Source organism: Chenopodium album, chromosome 24, assembly GCF_948465745.1.
Source record: "Chenopodium album chromosome 24, dcCheAlbu1.1, whole genome shotgun sequence".
NCBI lineage: Eukaryota > Viridiplantae > Streptophyta > Magnoliopsida > Caryophyllales > Amaranthaceae > Chenopodium > Chenopodium album.
The window spans coordinates 2,872,049-2,891,443 of NC_137857.1; the positions used below are offsets into that span (position 1 = coordinate 2,872,049).

General features: G+C 34.5%; 2 protein-coding genes across 5 annotated transcripts; one reads left to right on the plus strand and one right to left on the minus strand.

The window, feature by feature from the left end:
* Positions 1 to 1,466: 1,466 nt before the first annotated feature.
* LOC145610205 (uncharacterized) lies at positions 1,467 to 6,326 on the plus strand. Of its 4 annotated transcripts, none has more exons than XM_081665485.1 (13): positions 1,467 to 1,688; positions 2,633 to 2,961; positions 3,433 to 3,506; positions 3,617 to 3,776; positions 3,871 to 3,895; positions 3,982 to 4,071; positions 4,316 to 4,487; positions 4,575 to 4,648; positions 4,745 to 4,814; positions 4,929 to 5,000; positions 5,088 to 5,224; positions 5,702 to 5,775; positions 5,892 to 6,326. In XM_081665485.1, the coding sequence occupies exons 2-13, from the start codon at positions 2,724 to 2,726 to the stop codon at positions 5,948 to 5,950; spliced, it is 1,245 nt and encodes a 414-aa protein (XP_081521611.1). In that variant the 5' UTR covers positions 1,467 to 1,688; positions 2,633 to 2,723; the 3' UTR covers positions 5,951 to 6,326. The 4 variants fall into 4 exon arrangements, with proteins under 4 accessions (XP_081521611.1, XP_081521614.1, XP_081521613.1 ...); XM_081665488.1 differs by lacking the exon at positions 1,467 to 1,688 and adding an exon at positions 2,168 to 2,309; XM_081665487.1 differs by lacking the exon at positions 1,467 to 1,688 and adding an exon at positions 2,180 to 2,382.
* A 1,094-nt stretch (positions 6,327 to 7,420) lies between these two features.
* Positions 7,421 to 17,009, minus strand: LOC145611183 (uncharacterized). The gene is made up of 14 exons (XM_081666474.1): positions 16,749 to 17,009; positions 16,430 to 16,543; positions 14,021 to 14,082; positions 13,782 to 13,869; positions 13,645 to 13,706; positions 12,480 to 12,576; positions 11,798 to 12,241; positions 10,995 to 11,624; positions 10,812 to 10,913; positions 10,617 to 10,730; positions 10,397 to 10,504; positions 8,611 to 8,797; positions 8,417 to 8,462; positions 7,421 to 8,107 (listed from the first exon to the last, which is right to left on the minus strand). The coding sequence occupies exons 2-14, from the start codon at positions 16,523 to 16,525 to the stop codon at positions 8,002 to 8,004; spliced, it is 2,142 nt and encodes a 713-aa protein (XP_081522600.1). The 5' UTR covers positions 16,526 to 16,543; positions 16,749 to 17,009; the 3' UTR covers positions 7,421 to 8,001.
* Positions 17,010 to 19,395: the final 2,386 nt, after the last annotated feature.

Here is a 19,395-nt window from a genome sequence, read left to right on the forward strand (position 1 = left end):
GGATGCAAGCCGTAGTGGTCCGAGAACCCTAATCTATTCATGAGGTCAAGGGTTCGAAAACTGAAAGAAACATAAAAGTGTGTAATCTAAAAAATTAAATAAATATAAAGGCTGCATCATTTTTTTCATTTTAGTAATTATGCACAAGTAAGTAAGTATAAACATGATTTGTGTGACCATGAAATTTACTCTATTAACATGCATACAACAAATATTTCCACATGCAAAAGTAATTATATATTACTTTCTATAACCATGCATGAGAGTTACCAAACTAAGTATCATAAATAAGGTATGTATTGATATCCTCATTTTTAATCAACATGGCTAATAATGTGGAGTAATTTTGTGGAGAAATATATTGTGAGTTTCTGGTATAGAGGATCCCATATGGGCAACTATAGAGCATACTCCTCAAAATATATTTTGTGAAGGAAATTGAATCTTTGTAAAAATTGGATAATCGGTATAAGTATACCTGATTGAAGATGGTGCTGATAACGTGTTATGAAATATATAGAAATTAGAGGATTAAGAGAAGAAGGTAATAAGAGAAGTATTACTACTTTTATGTATTACTCTTGGTAATATTTTTGTGCATCATACAAGTGAAATTACATGGCTATTTATAGTAGTAAGAACCACTATTACATTGTGGGCTATAACCTTAGAGGGTGGCAATTAGGGTTGGCTACTACATTAAATGCAATGAAGAATTGGAGTGTGGACATTCACACCTTGACTAATTTAATTAACTCTTAACAATGCCCTCTTTTATTTGGTACTATTGCATCTTCTTTTTAGTGGGCAACTCTTTTGATTTAAAGACAAGTGCCCCAAAAATAAAAATAACAACCCAATTTGAATGGACTTTCGTCACTCCAACTTCAGATACGATGCCGTTTCGTACAATTACATTCAATTGCCTAAAAGGCTAAACTCTTTAGTTGATGCTACGTCGGGAAAATAAATAATAAATAAATAAATAAATAAAATAAATTAACGATGTGTTTGTGTGTGGCTAGTCGTTTGTAAAATAACAAAATAAATCTTATAACACTGACCGAGTAATTCATGTAATATTGATTGAGTAACCCTATAACAATAACCCAGTAACCCAAATAGTGTTACTTTTTCTATGTTTAAAAAAGTGTTACACTTACCAAATATAATCGTGTTTTACTAAGTGTTACAAAGTAATCCCTACAACAGTGATCAAATAACCCATATAACAATACTAAAGTATTCCCTATTACAGTGATCAAGTAACCCTTATAACAGTAAGAGTATAACACTAATGAAGTAATTCTCATGATGGCTTGTCACATTTAAGAATATGTAATTAATTAATTAAATAAAAAAAGAACATAAAAATAAAGTTAAAATAAAAGCTACTCAATTTATTAAAGCTAGCCTATATATAAAAAGAATTTGCAGAAACAAAATCATAAACAGAAACAGAGAAAACTTACTTATAACTTGATCTTTCTCTCTTTCTCTCTCCTCATTCTTTTTACCCCAGATTACCAAATTGTCTTAATCGCCGAAAGTGAAAAAGAGATAAATTAATTGAGCTGAATGAGCTGAAAAAGGTTGATTCTTGAAGATACTTTTACAGAATTACTGCATAGATCTCTGTTTTTCGTATGGCTCACTCTCTCTCCTCACATTGCAATTCCTGATTTCTGGTAATACCCAATTCTAATTTACTTCATTTTGTTTGCAATTTCACTTAATTTTATGTTAATTACCACATTTTTGTTTCTGGGTAGTTCAATTTTTTGTTTAATTTGCAATGTATGTTGTATTTATGAAGTTACTCTGTTTCTGAGTCTTGGGTTTTTAAGTATTTATGATTATGATGTTTGATCTTGTTTTAAGTAAGAATTTTGGTGCTTTATTTGTGTTGTTATGATCTGATACCTTTCTGGGTGTTTTGGGTTTTACTGATTTTGGGGTAAAGTTTCAATGGCTTGCCATCTGTTTTTTTAGATTCTTTTTTCTTTTTTATTTTTAATAATGTTGATAGATATGACAAAAAAAAATCCAAAATGTCTTTTTCAAAATAAAAATTGTTACAGTAGATTTTCTCTCCATGTAATTTGGGAAGAATTTTTACTGTTTTTGTCTTTTGTTATGAAAATGGCTAACATTTAATTGTAATGAAATGTGATTATAAGGGAATAATTTTTATCACACTAATAATGTTTGATGATTATTTAGTAAACCCATGAAATTATTAGTTTTAGAAGGTGTTCCTTGAAAGCATCTCACCCAATTTAGGGAAGTCATTGGAAGTGCCTTATAAAGTAAGCAACTACATGAAAATAGTGGTGTAGGATAAAAGCTTATCAACTAGGAAACTATTCTTGCATACCAAATGTATGGTTTGTTGTAAATTTTGTTATATAACAATGTTTTGTGTGAGATTTTTATGATCATGTTGATGATATACATGACATGCTCTTTGGTAAGCTAGGGCTTAAGAAGATTGTGCAATGAATTTCAAATTTCGTATTATTGTACTAGTTTGATGTAATAAATTGTCATAAACTAGGTTCTTAATTGTTAATCTTTGTAAGGAAATATGTTTTAGGTAACATTAATTATGAACCTCATTCGATTTTGCTAGATCAAGAGAAGGGGAGTTGTGGAGGAATATATTCGAGTCTTGTTTCTTGCCTCGATGAAATATCAGATGTGAAGGAATTGTTGCAATTGCAATGGATATGGAGAGTGGTACGAGCACGAGCACTGCCACCGCCACCAACACCACCACCGCCATCACCGTGAAAGAAAAGTATCCGGGAGTAATCAAAGACGGGTCTTGGTTTGCCCAATTTCGTTATGGTTGTAATCCATGGATGGCTAGATATGTATATGGATTCATTTTCCTCATTACAAATTTTCTAGCATGGGCTGTTCGAGATTATGGCAAAGGTGCAATGAAAGAGATGGCAAGTAAGTCATTCTTTTGATCCTGTTTTTTAATTAGGGAAGTCAATTATGTCCAAGTTTAACTAGCTGCATAAGTTGCCCCTTTCATTCACCTCAATCACTAATAGTTATCGATTTACATTAGGAATGATCAATAAAATCTAATGTACAACCATAAATTTGAGCTACAAATATAATCCTGCTGACTTCTTTCAAAAAAAAAATAATCATGCTGACTTGTATGCAAACTATTTATGACTTCAATCTATTCATCTGAATTTATCTGAATTAGTATTTTCTCTATCTCTACTTATTTGAGCTAATTTTAGCTGAATATCAAACTTGGCCTTATCTAAACATTTTGGTCCTTGTTTGAACTTACTTTTACATTTAGTTAGTCTTTCTATTGAGATTACATGAAATAGCTGAAGACATGTGATCTTCAAATTTCATACCAAGAAACTTTCTAATCATTTAACCTTTATATGTACACAGGATTGAGAGGATGCAAAGCCGGTACAGACTGCTTGGGCACTGAAGGAGTATTGCGCGTGAGCATGGGATGTTTTGTATCCTAAATAACCTCCTTAGCTTCTCAAAATTATTTTAAAATTTGAGAATGTTCATTCTTCTTGCTTTGAGATTGTGTAAAATATTGTTCTCCTTAACCACAAATTAGTTGTTTTTCTTCGCGATGTTCCTTTCCACTGTCGGTACCTCAAAAGTTCATGATCAAAGAGATACTTGGCATTCAGGCTGGTGGTCTGCAAAATCTAGCATGTTTTTTGTGCTTATGATTATTCCATTTCTCCTTCCAACTCCTATCGTCGAGATGTATGGTCAGTGTTCTCAAATAACTTTTGAACTACCTTGTTTTCACATCTATGCACTCTTTTGGCCAAAAACTTATCAATTATTTTTTTCTTTATGCAGGAGAGATCGCACATTTTGGTGCTGGGTATGTATCTTGTGCCTGTAGAAGCAATTTGTGTTTGAAATGTTTTTCATTATTTTTTCCTTACACTTTTCTTTATATTCTTACAGGATCTTTCTCTTAATCCAGCTTGTAAGTGTGATTAGTTTCATTTTCTGGCTGAATGATTGTTGCCAGTCAGAGAAGTATGCAGATAGATGGTACGATTTTTGATCTTTTATCCTCAGATATCTATTAGGAGATCCATTATATTGTTCCTAATATGACTACAAAATCATACTTCGTATAAATCTGTGATCCTACACTGGGGGAATGACAAAGGGAAATCTTCTAATCTCCCCGGGAGGAACAAAGACGAAAATCCTGTCAATATAAAAAATGCCCTCATTAGCTTCCTGGTGGTATTGACGATATATTTCTTAACATATATGCTTGCTTTTGCAGTCATGTCCATATGATGTTTACTGCCACCACCGCGTATGTTCTGAGCATAAGTGGGATAATCTTGATGTACATCTGGTATGCACCAGAGACATCATGTCTCCAAAACATTTTTTTCATCACTTGGACTCTTGTACTTCTGCAGTTGATGACAAGCGTCTCCATGCAACCTAGAGTAAGTTTTTGTGATAAGAAGTTGCTTTCCTAACTGCTTGGTATATCTTATGTATCTAACATCATTGCTTATTTCCAAATTCTGCAGATCAGTGCTGGATACCTGACTCCTGGGTTAATGGGACTTTACATTGTGTATCTATGCTGGGGTGCAATCCGAAGGCAAGCCCGATATCTTACTATATAGATTAGTTCTGATGACCAAACTTCTACTTAAAACTCATGTTCTTACATTCAATCACATTGCTTTGTTCACAGTGAGCCTCCAGGAACTAAATGCAACAAGAGGTCGGAATCTTCTAATCAAACTGACTGGCTTACTATCATTGTAAGTTATCATGACCAACTTAACATCTCTGAATGACAATTTTAGAATTAAATTGCAAGTCATAAACTCAAAATTGAAGGAAAACAAAATACTAAGTTTTGTTTGTTCATGCAGAGCTTTGTTGTTGCACTACTCACCATAGTGATTGCAACCTTTTCAACAGGCATTGATTCCCAATGCTTTCAGGTCATTATTTTCTCTCATTTTCCCTTGATTATTCGGAGTTGATGGCTATTAACTTGAAAGTAACAAAACAAAATTGAACGTGTGCAGTTCAAGAAAAAAGAAAAACAACCAGACGATGATGGTATTCCATATGGTTATGGTTTCTTCCATTTTGTTTTTGCAACTGGAGCTATGTACTTTGCAATGTTGCTCATCGGTTGGAATACACATCATGCGATGAAGAAGTAAGCTTTATTTGGTTTTTTTTTCCCCAATGAAGTTTCTTTAACTTTTTTCTTTACAATAACTTGCAATCAATAATACTTTGATCTTGAATTGGAAACAAATAGTAAAAAGTGTTTGTAGTGACATTTGATTGACCTTAATGATATTACAAGTAAGCTTTATACATCTTGATCTTTACAAAACCTACCTTAGCAGGAAAAACGATGGGTTCATCTTGATGCAATATTATTCAAAATTGTAATGTTATGAGGGCAGTCTCACCGTAACATTTTGATAAAAGTAGTTGGCCTTTGGGTAACTAGTTATGTTAGATAAGTTAGATCGATAAATCTTATTTCGAAGGGTATCTTTTCTAAAAAGATGACTTGTTTAACGGTTTAGTCATAACTTATTGCGTGTCTCACTTAAAAAAATAACAGGTTACGGATTCAAACAATTGTTCACATTTTGAAAACAGACTAATGCTTGTTTTGCAGGTGGACAATTGATGTAGGTTGGACAAGCACTTGGGTCAGAGTAGTGAATGAATGGATAGCAGCTTGTGTATACAGTAAGTATCAGAACCCTTGACATTGTCTTAATTTTTGTGCTCTAAAAAATTATTTTTCCATAAAAATATAAATATTCTTACAAGTTTCTAAAATCAAAATCATGTTTTTGATGCAGTATGGATGCTTGTAGCACCAGTAATACTAAAGAGCAGACAAGCAGATGAATTCCCCTGAAAAAAAAGCAGCCTTATTTGTTCTTTATCAAAATCTGCCCATCTAAGGCTGTCTTCATTGACATTGACAAGTGAAGAAAAGACAAATATCAGAATTCTGGAGAAATTTGGCTTTTTGTGTTGGCAATTGGTATACATACAACTCGTAGGGGTGTTCAAAATTACCCGACCCGATTGACACGGTATACATACATACAACTATACAATATCAGTAATTTGTACTCTCCTTGTGACTGATGAAATGACTCTAGTACAAACTACAATTCTACAGAAGGGTTTCCTGATGATTTTTGTGATATCACAATATTCATTTGTATATAGGGTACTAAATTTATTCTTATTTAGAGATGAAAGAAAAAAAAATATATTTAGTGTTAGGTGTTACCAAAACATTTTTGAACTCCCTTTCTTTTAGAAGCTTAGATTTTCTAATATGGGATGAGAGCACATGTAAGTCTGTGATTCAAGAAACCGAAGATGTGCATACCAAATTAGGCATTTACGATTTAAAGATGGTTAAGAGGTGCAAGATCTCTCAAAGTCATCAAGCAAGCTAAGCCGGAGAACAAAACAAAGATCAGTAGTGACAACGAAAAATTCTAAGACTTCAATGATGATGGATTATGCTGCTGCTTAAAGTTCCTCAGCAGCGAGAATAGGCTGGTGCGTAACAAGTTATGAAGAATTGCAAGTGCAAAGTGAGAAAATATCAGATGTTATTCCCCTGCATATGTAAGAATACGCGATTTTAAAGGGCCTAATGGAAGTGAAGGCAAAGAATATTGAACAGATTTTGACTACTGATTCAGCAAAGATCTGCAACTTAGTTAAATCTAGATGGTTGGGATCCTATGACATCTCCTCACTGCTAAATGATGTTAGAACATTAGGAAGTTCGTTCTAGCGGGAAAAATAGTGTTATCCCATTATCTTGCAGGAAAGGCTGAAGTGGTTAATACTCTTTTACTCCTTGTTCTGTCTTGCTGTTACTGTTAAGAAACATAAAGATATGTTTTATTTATCATCGGTTTACCAAATATATAAGTGAACAAATATGGATGTATGAGCAAAACCAACCAAGCTTTGATGAGTTCGATCAATCTGTTCACGAAAACATTGGTTCATTGACATCCCTGAACACACAAACAATTTCGGAGGCGAATAACTCCTATCATTATGGGGCTGGTAGAGTATTGATTCTACGGAGTACACAGATAATATTGTGAGCCTATAACAAAGGTCAGGGCTCAGGGTCAACTTCTACCGATAAAGACTATTCTAGTGGAGAATAGTTTGTCTAGAGATACTGTAAGTCTAACAATATCCAATCAAACTTTAAGAGGAATGAGGAGACGGAGGAATGGTAAACAAATAAATCAAACTTTAACACATCAAGAATAGAATAAAATGAAAAATTTAGAAAAGGTGTGGCTAATATATGTAAGAAATAAGTGGTTATTGCACGTAATATTCAATGTTAGATGCTTCATAATGGAACACGAGTACACAACCAAAAGTCTCATATAACAAGATATTTATTCAAACAAAACATCTATATTCACATAGATAAATTGGAAAAAAATAATATTTAAAAAAGATACAAAAAAAAGTTCTAACAAGCCAACTAAAAGATATTTTTCACAAATGGATGCCGCTTACCGGTATAAAAGCAGTAATTCCAAACTAGGTTACAATAAGATTAAAAAAAAAATTCTTACAACTTGAGAGTGCAGAAGCTTAGAGCAATTGCCAAATGCTGATCCATCATCTAAATGAACGAGACTCCAAAAATGGAACATATGACAATTCTGCAGTCTTTCATGCTTCTTTTAAATCACAAGGATTTACTCTTCGTCTCTTCATATTCTCTGGATGTATTCTACATACAGGTGCAAAATATCTTTACATGGGAACAAGGCAAATGAACCTATGCCCCAAGACCTCAAAACTTCCTATTTGAGGTGGAGTATCGATGTATCTACTCTACACAAGGACTTAACATTGCCACAAAAGAATTGTTTAAGGGGGTGCAGCAAGACGAGTTTTTGCTTTTCAGCCAAATGGGTTCCCACCAAGGGAAGGGTTCGGCATGGCAGCAGCCGGATTCAATGAGGCAAAAGCAGGCACTTCATTACCAAAGCTACCAAATCCCTGGGGCCTGCATAATTAACTCCAAGTTCAATGAATGTAATGTGTTTTATAGGAAAGGAAATCAAAAATCGTATAGGAATTCAAGCTACAATCTACAATAGATTTCATATACTTCTAATAACTATAGACAAACCATTAAGTGATGCTCAAACTGAAACCTTGATGTAATATTAATTTGCATAAATTTACTCATTCAGGATATACGATATTAAGCACTAACAAATTTATAAGGTCTGTTTCTTCAAAAAAAAAAAAAAAAAAAAAAAAAAAAAAAAAAAAAAAAAAAAAAACTCTAAGGTCTGATATAAGTATTCACCTGGATGATGCAATGTTAGGGGGTAATTGCTGGCCCATGTATGTTCCTGGCAATATTGGAGCAAATGTCAGACACTAAAAAAAGCACATTGGGCCTCATTATGTCCACACCAACCCACTTTCTAATAAAGCAACTCTATTCTGTTTGAAAAACAAAGACAATGAAGAATAAGGCTGGAGGTTGCATTAAATTACCGCCTGGCATGGCTGATCCGAGAGATGGTGCAGCTGGATGCACTGTTGACATCTGAGGAGGAATTGCATTAGCACCTGGCATGGCTGATCCGTAAGGTATAGCAGTACCAAGGTTGGAAGGATGCGCTACGCCTCCTGGAGCCGCTGCATTGGGCAGAGCAGCATGCAAAGTTGACATAGAAGGGAACTGCATCAAAGCATTTGTTTAGGGTAAATTTTCATTAAAAAATTACATCCTCCAGTTTAAAGCCACATGTAAACTCAGATTAGACTTTTTCCTATCTTGGTTTTGTAGTGCATTTACTGTGTAAATAAAAGAATTAAAAATAGTCTGTGCAATTCCACTATTCCAGCACCTCTTCATGGCTACAGGTCAGACACAAAGTGTGTTTAGTAACTTACGGCAACAACCAACCCAGTTTGGACTGATTTGATTGCACAAAAAGCCTACAAATAGTATTGAAAAACATAGAAGTGTCACAAGGGCCTAGTTTATATAAGAAAAGACTTGTCGTTCCAGAGAACTAAAACCTTAAAGGTGAGTCAACTTTACAGACAGATCAGTCAATTGACAAAAAGATTGACCGAGAGGCAACTAACTGTCTAACCAGCAACAATTTGGTAATATCATCATGGGTATATAGAACCTTTGCTTGAGGCCCCACAGCAAAAAGCATATTTTTAGGAATCATCAAGAATAATGTTTCGAGTATTGTCCAACAGAGTTACAAGTTAAATACTAAATCGTCCCCACTTCCCACCATAAGAGAGGAACTGACAAAAATTTAAATAGGATGACAACACTTGTTAGTAGTGGGGAACTGGAAATCAACAATTCCACAATGAAGTGCTAGAAAGCATTTGTGTATATGCAAGGATGATTATTAACATAGTTGTCCTTGATGCAATGATGCCCACATGTGAAAGCCATCTACACTGGGTTGTGAGATTGCAGTGATTTCACAAGAACCACAACTACAAGGGGTACAAATCTCCATAGTTAACCACTGATTAAAGCTCATCAGCTTCACCCAAAAAATTTCAAGTTTATCTAAATTCATCTGAAATCCTATATTAACTTATGTGAACATTCCTGTACTTCTGAGAGTAATTTTATAAACAGTTTAGAACTTATGTGAAGAATCTTACACACACACACACACACAGGAAAAAAAAAAGGCAAACAAAGACGTAAGGATAGTAAGGTCAAAAAAGGTTCATGAAGGAAATAAATCCCTCTATAACTTCCTTCGTTTGGACATGATAATCACATTATTTCAGTCCCTCGTAATTAAGAACGTAACATGATTTCAATATAAACTCAATAAATGAGTAGGGACATTCCCATCCTCACCCTATCAAATATAGTATAGTTGGGGAAAATTAAGAATTCTGATCATAAAACATTAATAATTAAGAAAGGTGATAAACATCATACCATAGTATATACGACTATTTTATAACATAGCATATAAAACATACATGAAGTATCATTCAACAAAAGTCAGCTACTTTAGATGGTAAGGTCTTCAGGTAGTCATACTCAAGACTTGGATACTCAACCCATTTTGATGAATAATAATTGCCTTCTGTGACTTTCTGGAAAATGGAAGACAAAAGCTACAGGTGACTATATCTACTTAATTTTAACTTAACTAATTTCCACCCTAGACCTGAATCTTTCCACAATTTCATTTTATTTATTTAATTATTTTTAATTTTATTTCCACAGTTTGACCTAAATGCACACAAAGAATAGTTATTTCAAAGTAATTTGATGGCCTACCGCTGCAGGTTGCCCAGAAGATCCTTCAGCATCAAAAGGATTAGATGATTTGTTTGGCTGCGGAAATGTTTGCTGCGGAAATGTTGGTTGCGGAAATGTTGGCATTGACTGCAACATGCACGTACCAAATTAGAATATTCGTAAGCACATGCACGTACCAAATTAGAATATTTAGTAAAACCAATAAAAAGAGTAATTCAAATAAATGGGTTTGACATACCATTGCAGGGTTATACTGCATCGGATATTGCATGCCAGGATACATACCACTGACACCAGGTCGCCAACCAGGAGCTTGATAAGGCGCAAACGAGTATGTAGCAGTAAAGAGATCCTGTAGAGTATTTAAGAAGGCATTATGAGATAGTCTACCTACTGAGCATTTAATATATCATAAAAGCAAGCACATCAATACCGCAGGAAGCTCTCTTCTATCATTGGGTTTAACTTCAACTGTTTGTGACTGAAGAGTTGCAATAGCTTGAGATGGTTGTGCAGCAGGATTGCCAGCCACACCCTGAGTAATTAAGGCAAAATGTCAACAACATGAGCTCAGCATCTTTACAGCGAACAGATTAGGTATTATAGTTAAAGTTACCTGATTACTTAAACCATTAGGAAAACCTGAAGCCAATTGTGCAGCAGCAGGCTGACCACCAGCATTATGGGTGAAAGCCTGTTGCTGATGCTGCATCCCATACTGCTGATAATTACCACCATTTGAGGGCAATGTTGGTGGCAGGTTAGAACCAGCCACAGCACCTCCAGATGGGAAAGATGACAAAGTGGTCAATGGTGAGGATGCAGGAGCAGCCCCAGGGAATGCATCTGTTGATGTACTACCCACAGAAGCAAAAAGCATATCGCCACTAGTTGATGATGGGAACATGCCATTTGAAGGCATGGGAGCAGCATTGCTACTAGTGGATCCAGATGAATGGCCAGGAACTGGAACTGACAACTCCGTAAGAGAGTCCAGTGGATTCGTACTTTGAGGTGCTTGAGACACCTTATCCACCGGAGCACTGTCAAAACAAGCCCAATCATTATCACTTTGAGTACTTGTTGGCTGGACAACCGATTGATCAGCAGTTGATTGCTGAGCTTGTGTTGCAGCAGCAGTCACAGACGGTTCCGGCTCAGCATCAAAATCAATTAATGATGTTTCCTTTTTAAGTTCCACAGGATTGCCATTGCTGGATGCCAAACTACTAGAAGAGGCAGTTCTCTGCAAAACAGATTATTAAAGGAGTTCAGAACACATTGGTTGCAGCAATAGAAATGTACTGTATTTGGGTAATTATACAATATGGTAGATATAGAGACGCAAAGTGAGCCGCTATTGGCTTTTGGAGGCTCACTAATGCAAAGAGGTACGACATTATCTGATAGTATCATCACCTGGGTAATTTTTGGGCCATCAACAACCCTGCCGCTATTGGCTCTTGGAGGCTCACTAATGCGAAGAGGTACAACATTATCCCCCAATATCTCCCCAACAGGCCGTACAGCAGGAAGGCTTGGGACAACAGAATCCTTTTGGCTATCTGGCGACCTGATTTCAGGCTTACCCTCCCCATCAGAGCTATGACGATCATCAGATTTCCTCCCATTGGAAAACCTGTCTTCCCGTCGCCAATTATTGATAATCCCAGGACGGACAGGACTTCTCCCATAGTCACTGTGCCTCTGGTTGTCTTGATCATATCCAGGACTTCTCGCATCATATCCAGGACTTGACCTGCCACTAGAACGACGTTCATATCTATCATCGTATGGTGGGCTTCGAGAGCCACTCTGATATGCATCCGATCTCCTATTTTCATTTGGTTCTTCTTTGTCACCCTAAGAAGCATACAAAACAAGATTTAGACAATACACAAGGGATTGCAACGATATATTACAAAAATTATTGTTACAATTCCTTCAAATAAACACCACTTAACCTAAGCCAATCTTTTATCTTCAAAAATACCCCAGTGCATCCCACCTAACAACACATCAAGATAGACAAAGAGCTAATCCTACCCCTGACCAGCCAAATTTAAAAGAACATGTTAGTCAAAATGTCAGAGCATCTAACCAGTTTTCCACGGGGAGGTCTGTCGCTGCCTCTTTCACCGCTATATCTCCTATCCACATACACATGCTTGATAAAGTCCCGAAGTCTGTCCACGTTGCTGCAAGGGAGCAACATAAAATAAGACATGATCAGGATACAGAATAGCATAGTGAAAATTTTGTTATTTTCAGCATACAAAACTTTTATCATCCCAAAGATAATGTCCTAGTAGTAGGAGTTAAAGTTAATAGGATGTAGCCAATCATGTATCAGCATTATGTAACTGGGGAAAGATGAAACTGAGAATATGCATTTTAAAAAAAAAAAAAAAAAAAAAAGACAATAACATTGGACAAACCAAAATAGCAAGGAAAACATTAGGACTGCTCACAAGCTGAGTCAAACTCCAGCATGACTTGGTTCTATATTATTAATTTCACCAAAATTGGCCGAATAAAACTCATTTTGAACTACATAGTCTAGCTTGAGCTTTGCTAGTAGAAAATTTTCAAGTTTCGCATCATCTCATTCAGTTTGAGCTTGGCAAGATAACAATGTTCAAATAATATAATGAATTAAGTGATTTTGTTTTTCTCCTCCCCTCTAGGGTAATGTTTGACTAGAGAAACTTGTGCTAAGAATTACCTTTTCTTTATAAGTTAAAGCTTAGGAAGTAATGGGGTATAGCCGTATAGGACATGAAACAAACACACAAAATTTGGATATAGCCTTATATGTTTCTTATAGTTACAAGCCCACAAGCAGAATTCAAGTGATATTGAGTTGAACTTGTTTAGAACCCAAACTATCATATTCAATTGAAGCCCTGCTCATTCACAAAACCAGTCAAGACAAGTCAAACTTCTTTGCAATATGAGTCCAAATTGTTTGTGAGAGGCTCTGTTCGTGGCCATCCCTTGAGGACCAGAGGCTAGAGGACACTATCTTTAGACAGGGTATATTTCTTTGTTACCACTAGGTTCATATATCATTAAAAAAACAAAAGTGGCAGCTCTGTAAACACTGGAGAAAAGAGACATGGCAGGCTCATGCTTAGAGGTATAGAGACAATCGCCAACCCAGGGAGATAGTACAACAAATGCTTCTCGCCCCCCATCCAAAAAAACGGCAATGATCACAAATAAGATTACACTTGCACAGTCTAGGAAAACCAATAAGAACTCACCTGCTATCAGGAGCAGTTTGCCGCTGAGGGTCCCAATCTTTGAAGTGTATTTCCTTTGCCCGCTGTTACAGTAATAGGTGGTATAAGGACCTCATGAGAAACCTCAAATGATCCATGAGAGAAGAAAAAAAAAATACCTCATTTCCTCCAGCTTGAAGAGCAGCAATTTCTTGCGGTGTAAATTTGGCCATTGATACTGACTTTACTCGGTGTGTGAATTCACGGCTGAAAAAATTTAACATTGGGCAGGATAAATAAAGCACCCTCACTGCACCTCTTGACTCAATAAGAGTAAAAAAATATATATAGGGAGAAGCTAAACCAAGCATCATTGCTGAACAAGTGAACAAAGATACAAAAACTTAGGAGCACTTACTGAATCCCACCACAAGTAGTGCAAACAAATGTCGAGAAAGTGACGCAAACATATTGGGGACCCTGGTGGAAAAATAGAAATCAGTACATTTGCAAGTGTTTGTTCCTTGGATGAAAATCTTTATAGATACATAGAATTTACATAATCAAAAGAGCGTGATTATAATCACATTTCCAACACAGCCGATTGAAAATGAGAAACAAATAAAGCTGAGCACACCTCCAATAGATAGAAACATAAAGAGATATCTCGAAGTCTGCTTTCTTTGGTATAAGAAGCATCTAAAGTATAAGAATAAATCTTACAGTATCTTGGCTGGTTAATCTTACAGTATCTTGGCTGGTTAATATTGAAATATTATAAGGAGGTTTTTTCCAGCATGCAGAATATAAGTCAATTCCAAAATCTTTGGAAAAGTAGCCACAAATCCAATGGTTATGCATGCCATAAATAGGTTGTCTAATGCTCCCTCTGTTACACATTATAATGGATGGATAGAGTTTTTTTTAGCCATTATCGATGTATGAATTTGCTCAAGGCGATAGCAATTTTCCTGTGCCTCATTGAGTGAGACGCACCTAATATGAAGTTGGAAAAAAGCCGAGCGACTCACTAAGATCGCCTAACCTAGACCCAAAAAAAAAAGGCACAAGCATGCACCTAGGCGCACCATTTTAAATACAGGTCATTTATAATTTACGATTGCCATTAACTTTATCTGCTTTTCAAAATTTGAGATTATGACCCACAATATTACATTACTTCTTTCTCCATTTTTTTTTTCCAATACCTAATGCTATTATCATTTACTTACAATACTATACAGTATACACATTATATTATAAACCTTTTTTTACAACAGTTCACTACGTAAATTACTTGAGGTTTTTCTTACAACGTCAACTACTTAAATTACTTTAATATTAACTTTTTTACAAGATGTTACCACTTTTCTCTTTTACTTTCCAATCTTTTCCTTATTTCTTATGAAATGTGTACACGATACCATAACAATGAAACGGAAGGAGTATTACATAACAAGATGGTGAAACAGAAGGTAGCTAGACACTCTACTGAATCACACAGCCAGATCCTAAGTTATTCCTCACAAGCACACATAAATGTAAAACTGGAGCAGGAAAACATGTCAAGTTGAGGCAGAACTGCAGAAGTGCAGAACAGTGAGAACACACAAGCCAAAAATTACACTCCTACCAACCATTCAGTGTACAAACCATCAAAATATTCGAGTGTATGATAAAGCCCCCAAAGAATCACAATAGAAACTAAACCAATATAAGTACTCCTAAATATTACTTATAAGAAACTGGACATCCCCATATGGGAGAGAAAAAAAAAATGGGGGGGGGGGGGGGGGGGGGGGGTCAAAAAAACCATAATCACTCTCCATATAGAGAGACCTAAACATTCAAAGATGTACAAAGACGAGAACACGTATTTGTGTTCTTTCCATAATGTAGAAATCAACATGTTATACATGAGGTCAGTTCACAACAGAACTAACATGTGAAAACAATGATAGTAATGACCCCAATAAAACTTAAATAATAAAGAGGTCGTGTATAAGGTAATAAGTTGCTACTTAGATAAACAAACATAATATTTTAAAGAACGTATAATCAAGTACAAATGTTGGGTTGGCCTTAAGAATATATCATCAGAGGCAGTATATTTTCTCACATCAGCTACTACTTAAAGGGCTTAAATTGAATTATGGAGTTCAAAAAACAGTCTCTCTCCCCCTACTGCATATTCTTCGAGTTTTCTATACGAAGTCTTTTAAAAATATCATGCCCCATCCAAAGTGATTTTCCTAGTAACTTTCCAAGCATATCGGTAATTGTATTTAATGAACTCGTTACCTAAATATTAAGCCAATAATCCTAAATTGCATAACTACCAATTAAAGAATATCAAAGTTCATGGAAAACACAATTATCTCCTATTTCCTCCATCCATAATCAACCATCATCTTAACCATCCTTTTGTCACTACTCATTATAAACATCCCAACGAAATAACTCCACTTAGTTTCGAACACCAATACAATAAACCAATAATTTGCAAGTCCTTAATACATGTAACCGTAAAAGGCACCTAATAACTAAGTAAATACTCATTCTTGCCGCGAAAAGCTAATTAGAACTCTTGGCATGCAAAAGACACCAATCTCCTCACTAAAAACCTTAGGAAAATCAATACAAGTAGCCAATTTTCAATTCCCTAGCTAAGCAGAACAATGCAAAGGCCTAAACCTCTTCGGCTCGAACAACAAAACAATTGCTACATAATTAACAATCAGCATTCAGCCATATAAAAACAGTTCCCAAACATGTAACTTTATCAATTCTAAGCAACTTCACAACTCAAATTAATATCAAACATTACCAAAGTATTGCAATTAATACACTTGCGATTTCCAGGTTGCTTCAGAAGACCTCGTATAATCTTCTCATTCTTCTCATCTTCTTTCCGATTCGCCATCTCTCTCCAATTCAATCACTGCAACATAGTCAAAATCATAATCAAACACAAATCAAAACTGAAATCAAACACAACAAAGTGATCAAACACAAATTAAACTTCAAAAACAAGATCAAAAACCTTAACCTTAGATCTAAAAACGAAGTCAAATTCGATTCAAACAGAAGTCCAGTAAAATCACAAGAACCCTAAAAAATGAAGCAAACAAAAAACAAAAACTGACCTGAATCGTTGAAGTGAAGGTTTGTATCAATGGAGGAGAGAGAAAGAGGAAGAGAAGCTGGTGAAGTTGATGCCGACAGTGATGATTAGTTGTCGAAGAAGAAGGGTGGAAAGTGAAATATATTTGATAATTTGGGAAAAATATTTGCAGAGGAGAGAGAAAAAAGAGGGGAAATTTATTCAATAAGAAGATTCATAGTCCAAAAATGAAGAATAAGAATTAATAATAAAGTTATTATATGTATTTAATACAAGTTGTTGAATTTTATAATTACGGTTTTGGGTTATCGTGTTTTTAATTCGACCATGACTAGTAGACTAGTACAGCTAAACTTTAACTGCACTCTTTTTTATTTAAGGTGAGTAAATGAAACCAAATATCGGGTATGGAGTATGAATAAAATTTACGGAAAAGATGAAATATGTTCTAATGTGCGAGATATATTACAAATCATAAAATAACTAGTATGGAGTACTTAGGAAAGTTTTAATAGTTGCGAAAACAAATCCTCTACTCCGTAATATGGAGTGCTTAACTATTTGGTACATATTTTGTGATTTTGGATAGGATAAAATATGGAGTAAAATTTATTATGCTACTAAATAGATGCAAAAAATAGAAAAAGGAAAAAGATAAATCCCCAATTTAGAAGGAGGAGAGAATCTAGAGGAAATAGAAGAAAATGATTATTTTTTTTTTTTTTGAGAAAAAAAAAATGATTATTTGGTGTCTAAAGTTGACGCAGTATTATTTTGACCATGCTATTGCTTGCATGCATGTTGGCTTTATTGAGGATTTGAGGTCTTCTCTATCCCCCGTCTTTTACTTCCTATGGTAAATGTGAATTGTATGAAATTTCATTGGATTCTGCCTGGAGTGATTTATTTTGGATAATTTCTAAATAAAAATATAAAAATTGTTACTCTCTCCGTCCCTTATTGTTTGCACCATTTGATCAAAAAAAAAAAACTCCCATAAAAAGTGAGGCTATGGTGCAAACAAAAAGGGACTAAGGGAGTATAAAGTTAATAACGAATAAAATAACATTATTTTCAAAGAAAAAATGCATATAACATGACATTTTTAATTTTTTTTAAACCACACAAAAGACTTTTTTCTCGTTGTTAACATTATTAACGAGAAAAATGGCTGGTTTTATTTTCATGCTTCATGTTCTCACCTTCAAAATCAATGCCTTTCTCATCTAAAATCTCCAAAATACTCATTATTTTACCACCCATAATTGCAAAATATACCAATATTATGTACACTATTAACAAATAACTATCATTTTTACGGGCTCAATCTTTTTAGTTTTCGAAATTTGAAAAGATTGTCAGCATGTATGAGATGATGCTATAACTATTTTTTTTTTTCCCACATAAAATAAGGTGCTTGTTCATTTTATACCCTTTAAAACGTGCAAATTTGTTTGGTGGCCGCTGGTATGCCATTCAACATTTATACATGTGTAGTTCTAACATTGCTTTTACTATAGTGCATACTTCTTTTCAAGGAAAAAAAAAAAACTTTACCTTGCAATCTCTTTGCTTCCTTTGATCCTTTCCCTTTCCCTTTATACAAAGTGCAACTTTTAGCTTTATCCTTGCTTATAATTTTTTCAATGTCCTACCTCCTACTAGTTTCTATATAACCAACTTAGGTTGAACTAATTTTGATTTGACTCATTTTCAAGTGTTGCATTTTTTTTTTTTTATCTATGGTAAGATTCTACATTTTAAGTGTTATACTTGTAGATTTTCCCTCCTATGATTTTCACTTTTACATTTTTTTTGTTATTTACCTCTTCTCATATCCAAAGTATTTTATTTCCGAATATATCTAAACTATAGTCTTCAATACGGAGTATATGTGTTTTTTTTAACAATTTTTAGTTGTTCCGTTTACCCTACAATGCCAATATTCTAAACTATGTATATGTCGATCAAAGTGTATAATAATTTTTTAAAACATTTAAATTCAAAATTAAAGTACAATATGCGCTAGACTTGGCTAAGTCTTTTTTTTTTTTAATAAATGCAAATTTGCAAGATACATAATACAACTATACAAGTACATAATTAATCTAATCAATTTGGCTACAAATGAGCCTAAAGTTGGAAAAATACAACTTCATCGAATTCTAGTCTTTCGTTGCCCAAAAGGATTTTGATTGGTTTTCAATTTCAACAAGAGATATGTCATTGTAAATTAGATTCTAAAACTGATAGCCGAATTATGTCATTGATTAGTCAAGAGTACAATTATGAAAGTACCCTAGCTTTTAATGAGAAACACATTTGAGAATTGAGAGGATGGCTAAAACAAATACTAGCACTCCGTAATTGCTAAGATAAAACTAATACAGTATAGATGAAGTATTATCAGATAAAGTGGCCTCAAAAAAAAAAAAAAAATATTATCAAATAAAGTCCTAAGTTAAAATAACGCTTAATATGATATTTTCATAGTAAATATACGCAAAATAGTCTTTCTTTTGAAGCTGCACTAGAATACATGATACAACTCTTATTTTTTGAGGCTAGAAATAGAATTACCAATTTAGCACATATTGAAAATAAGGAATCATCGTAGAGAGTCCTTACAATCACTTAAGGCGAAAGTTCTACCAACTATACACTAATAA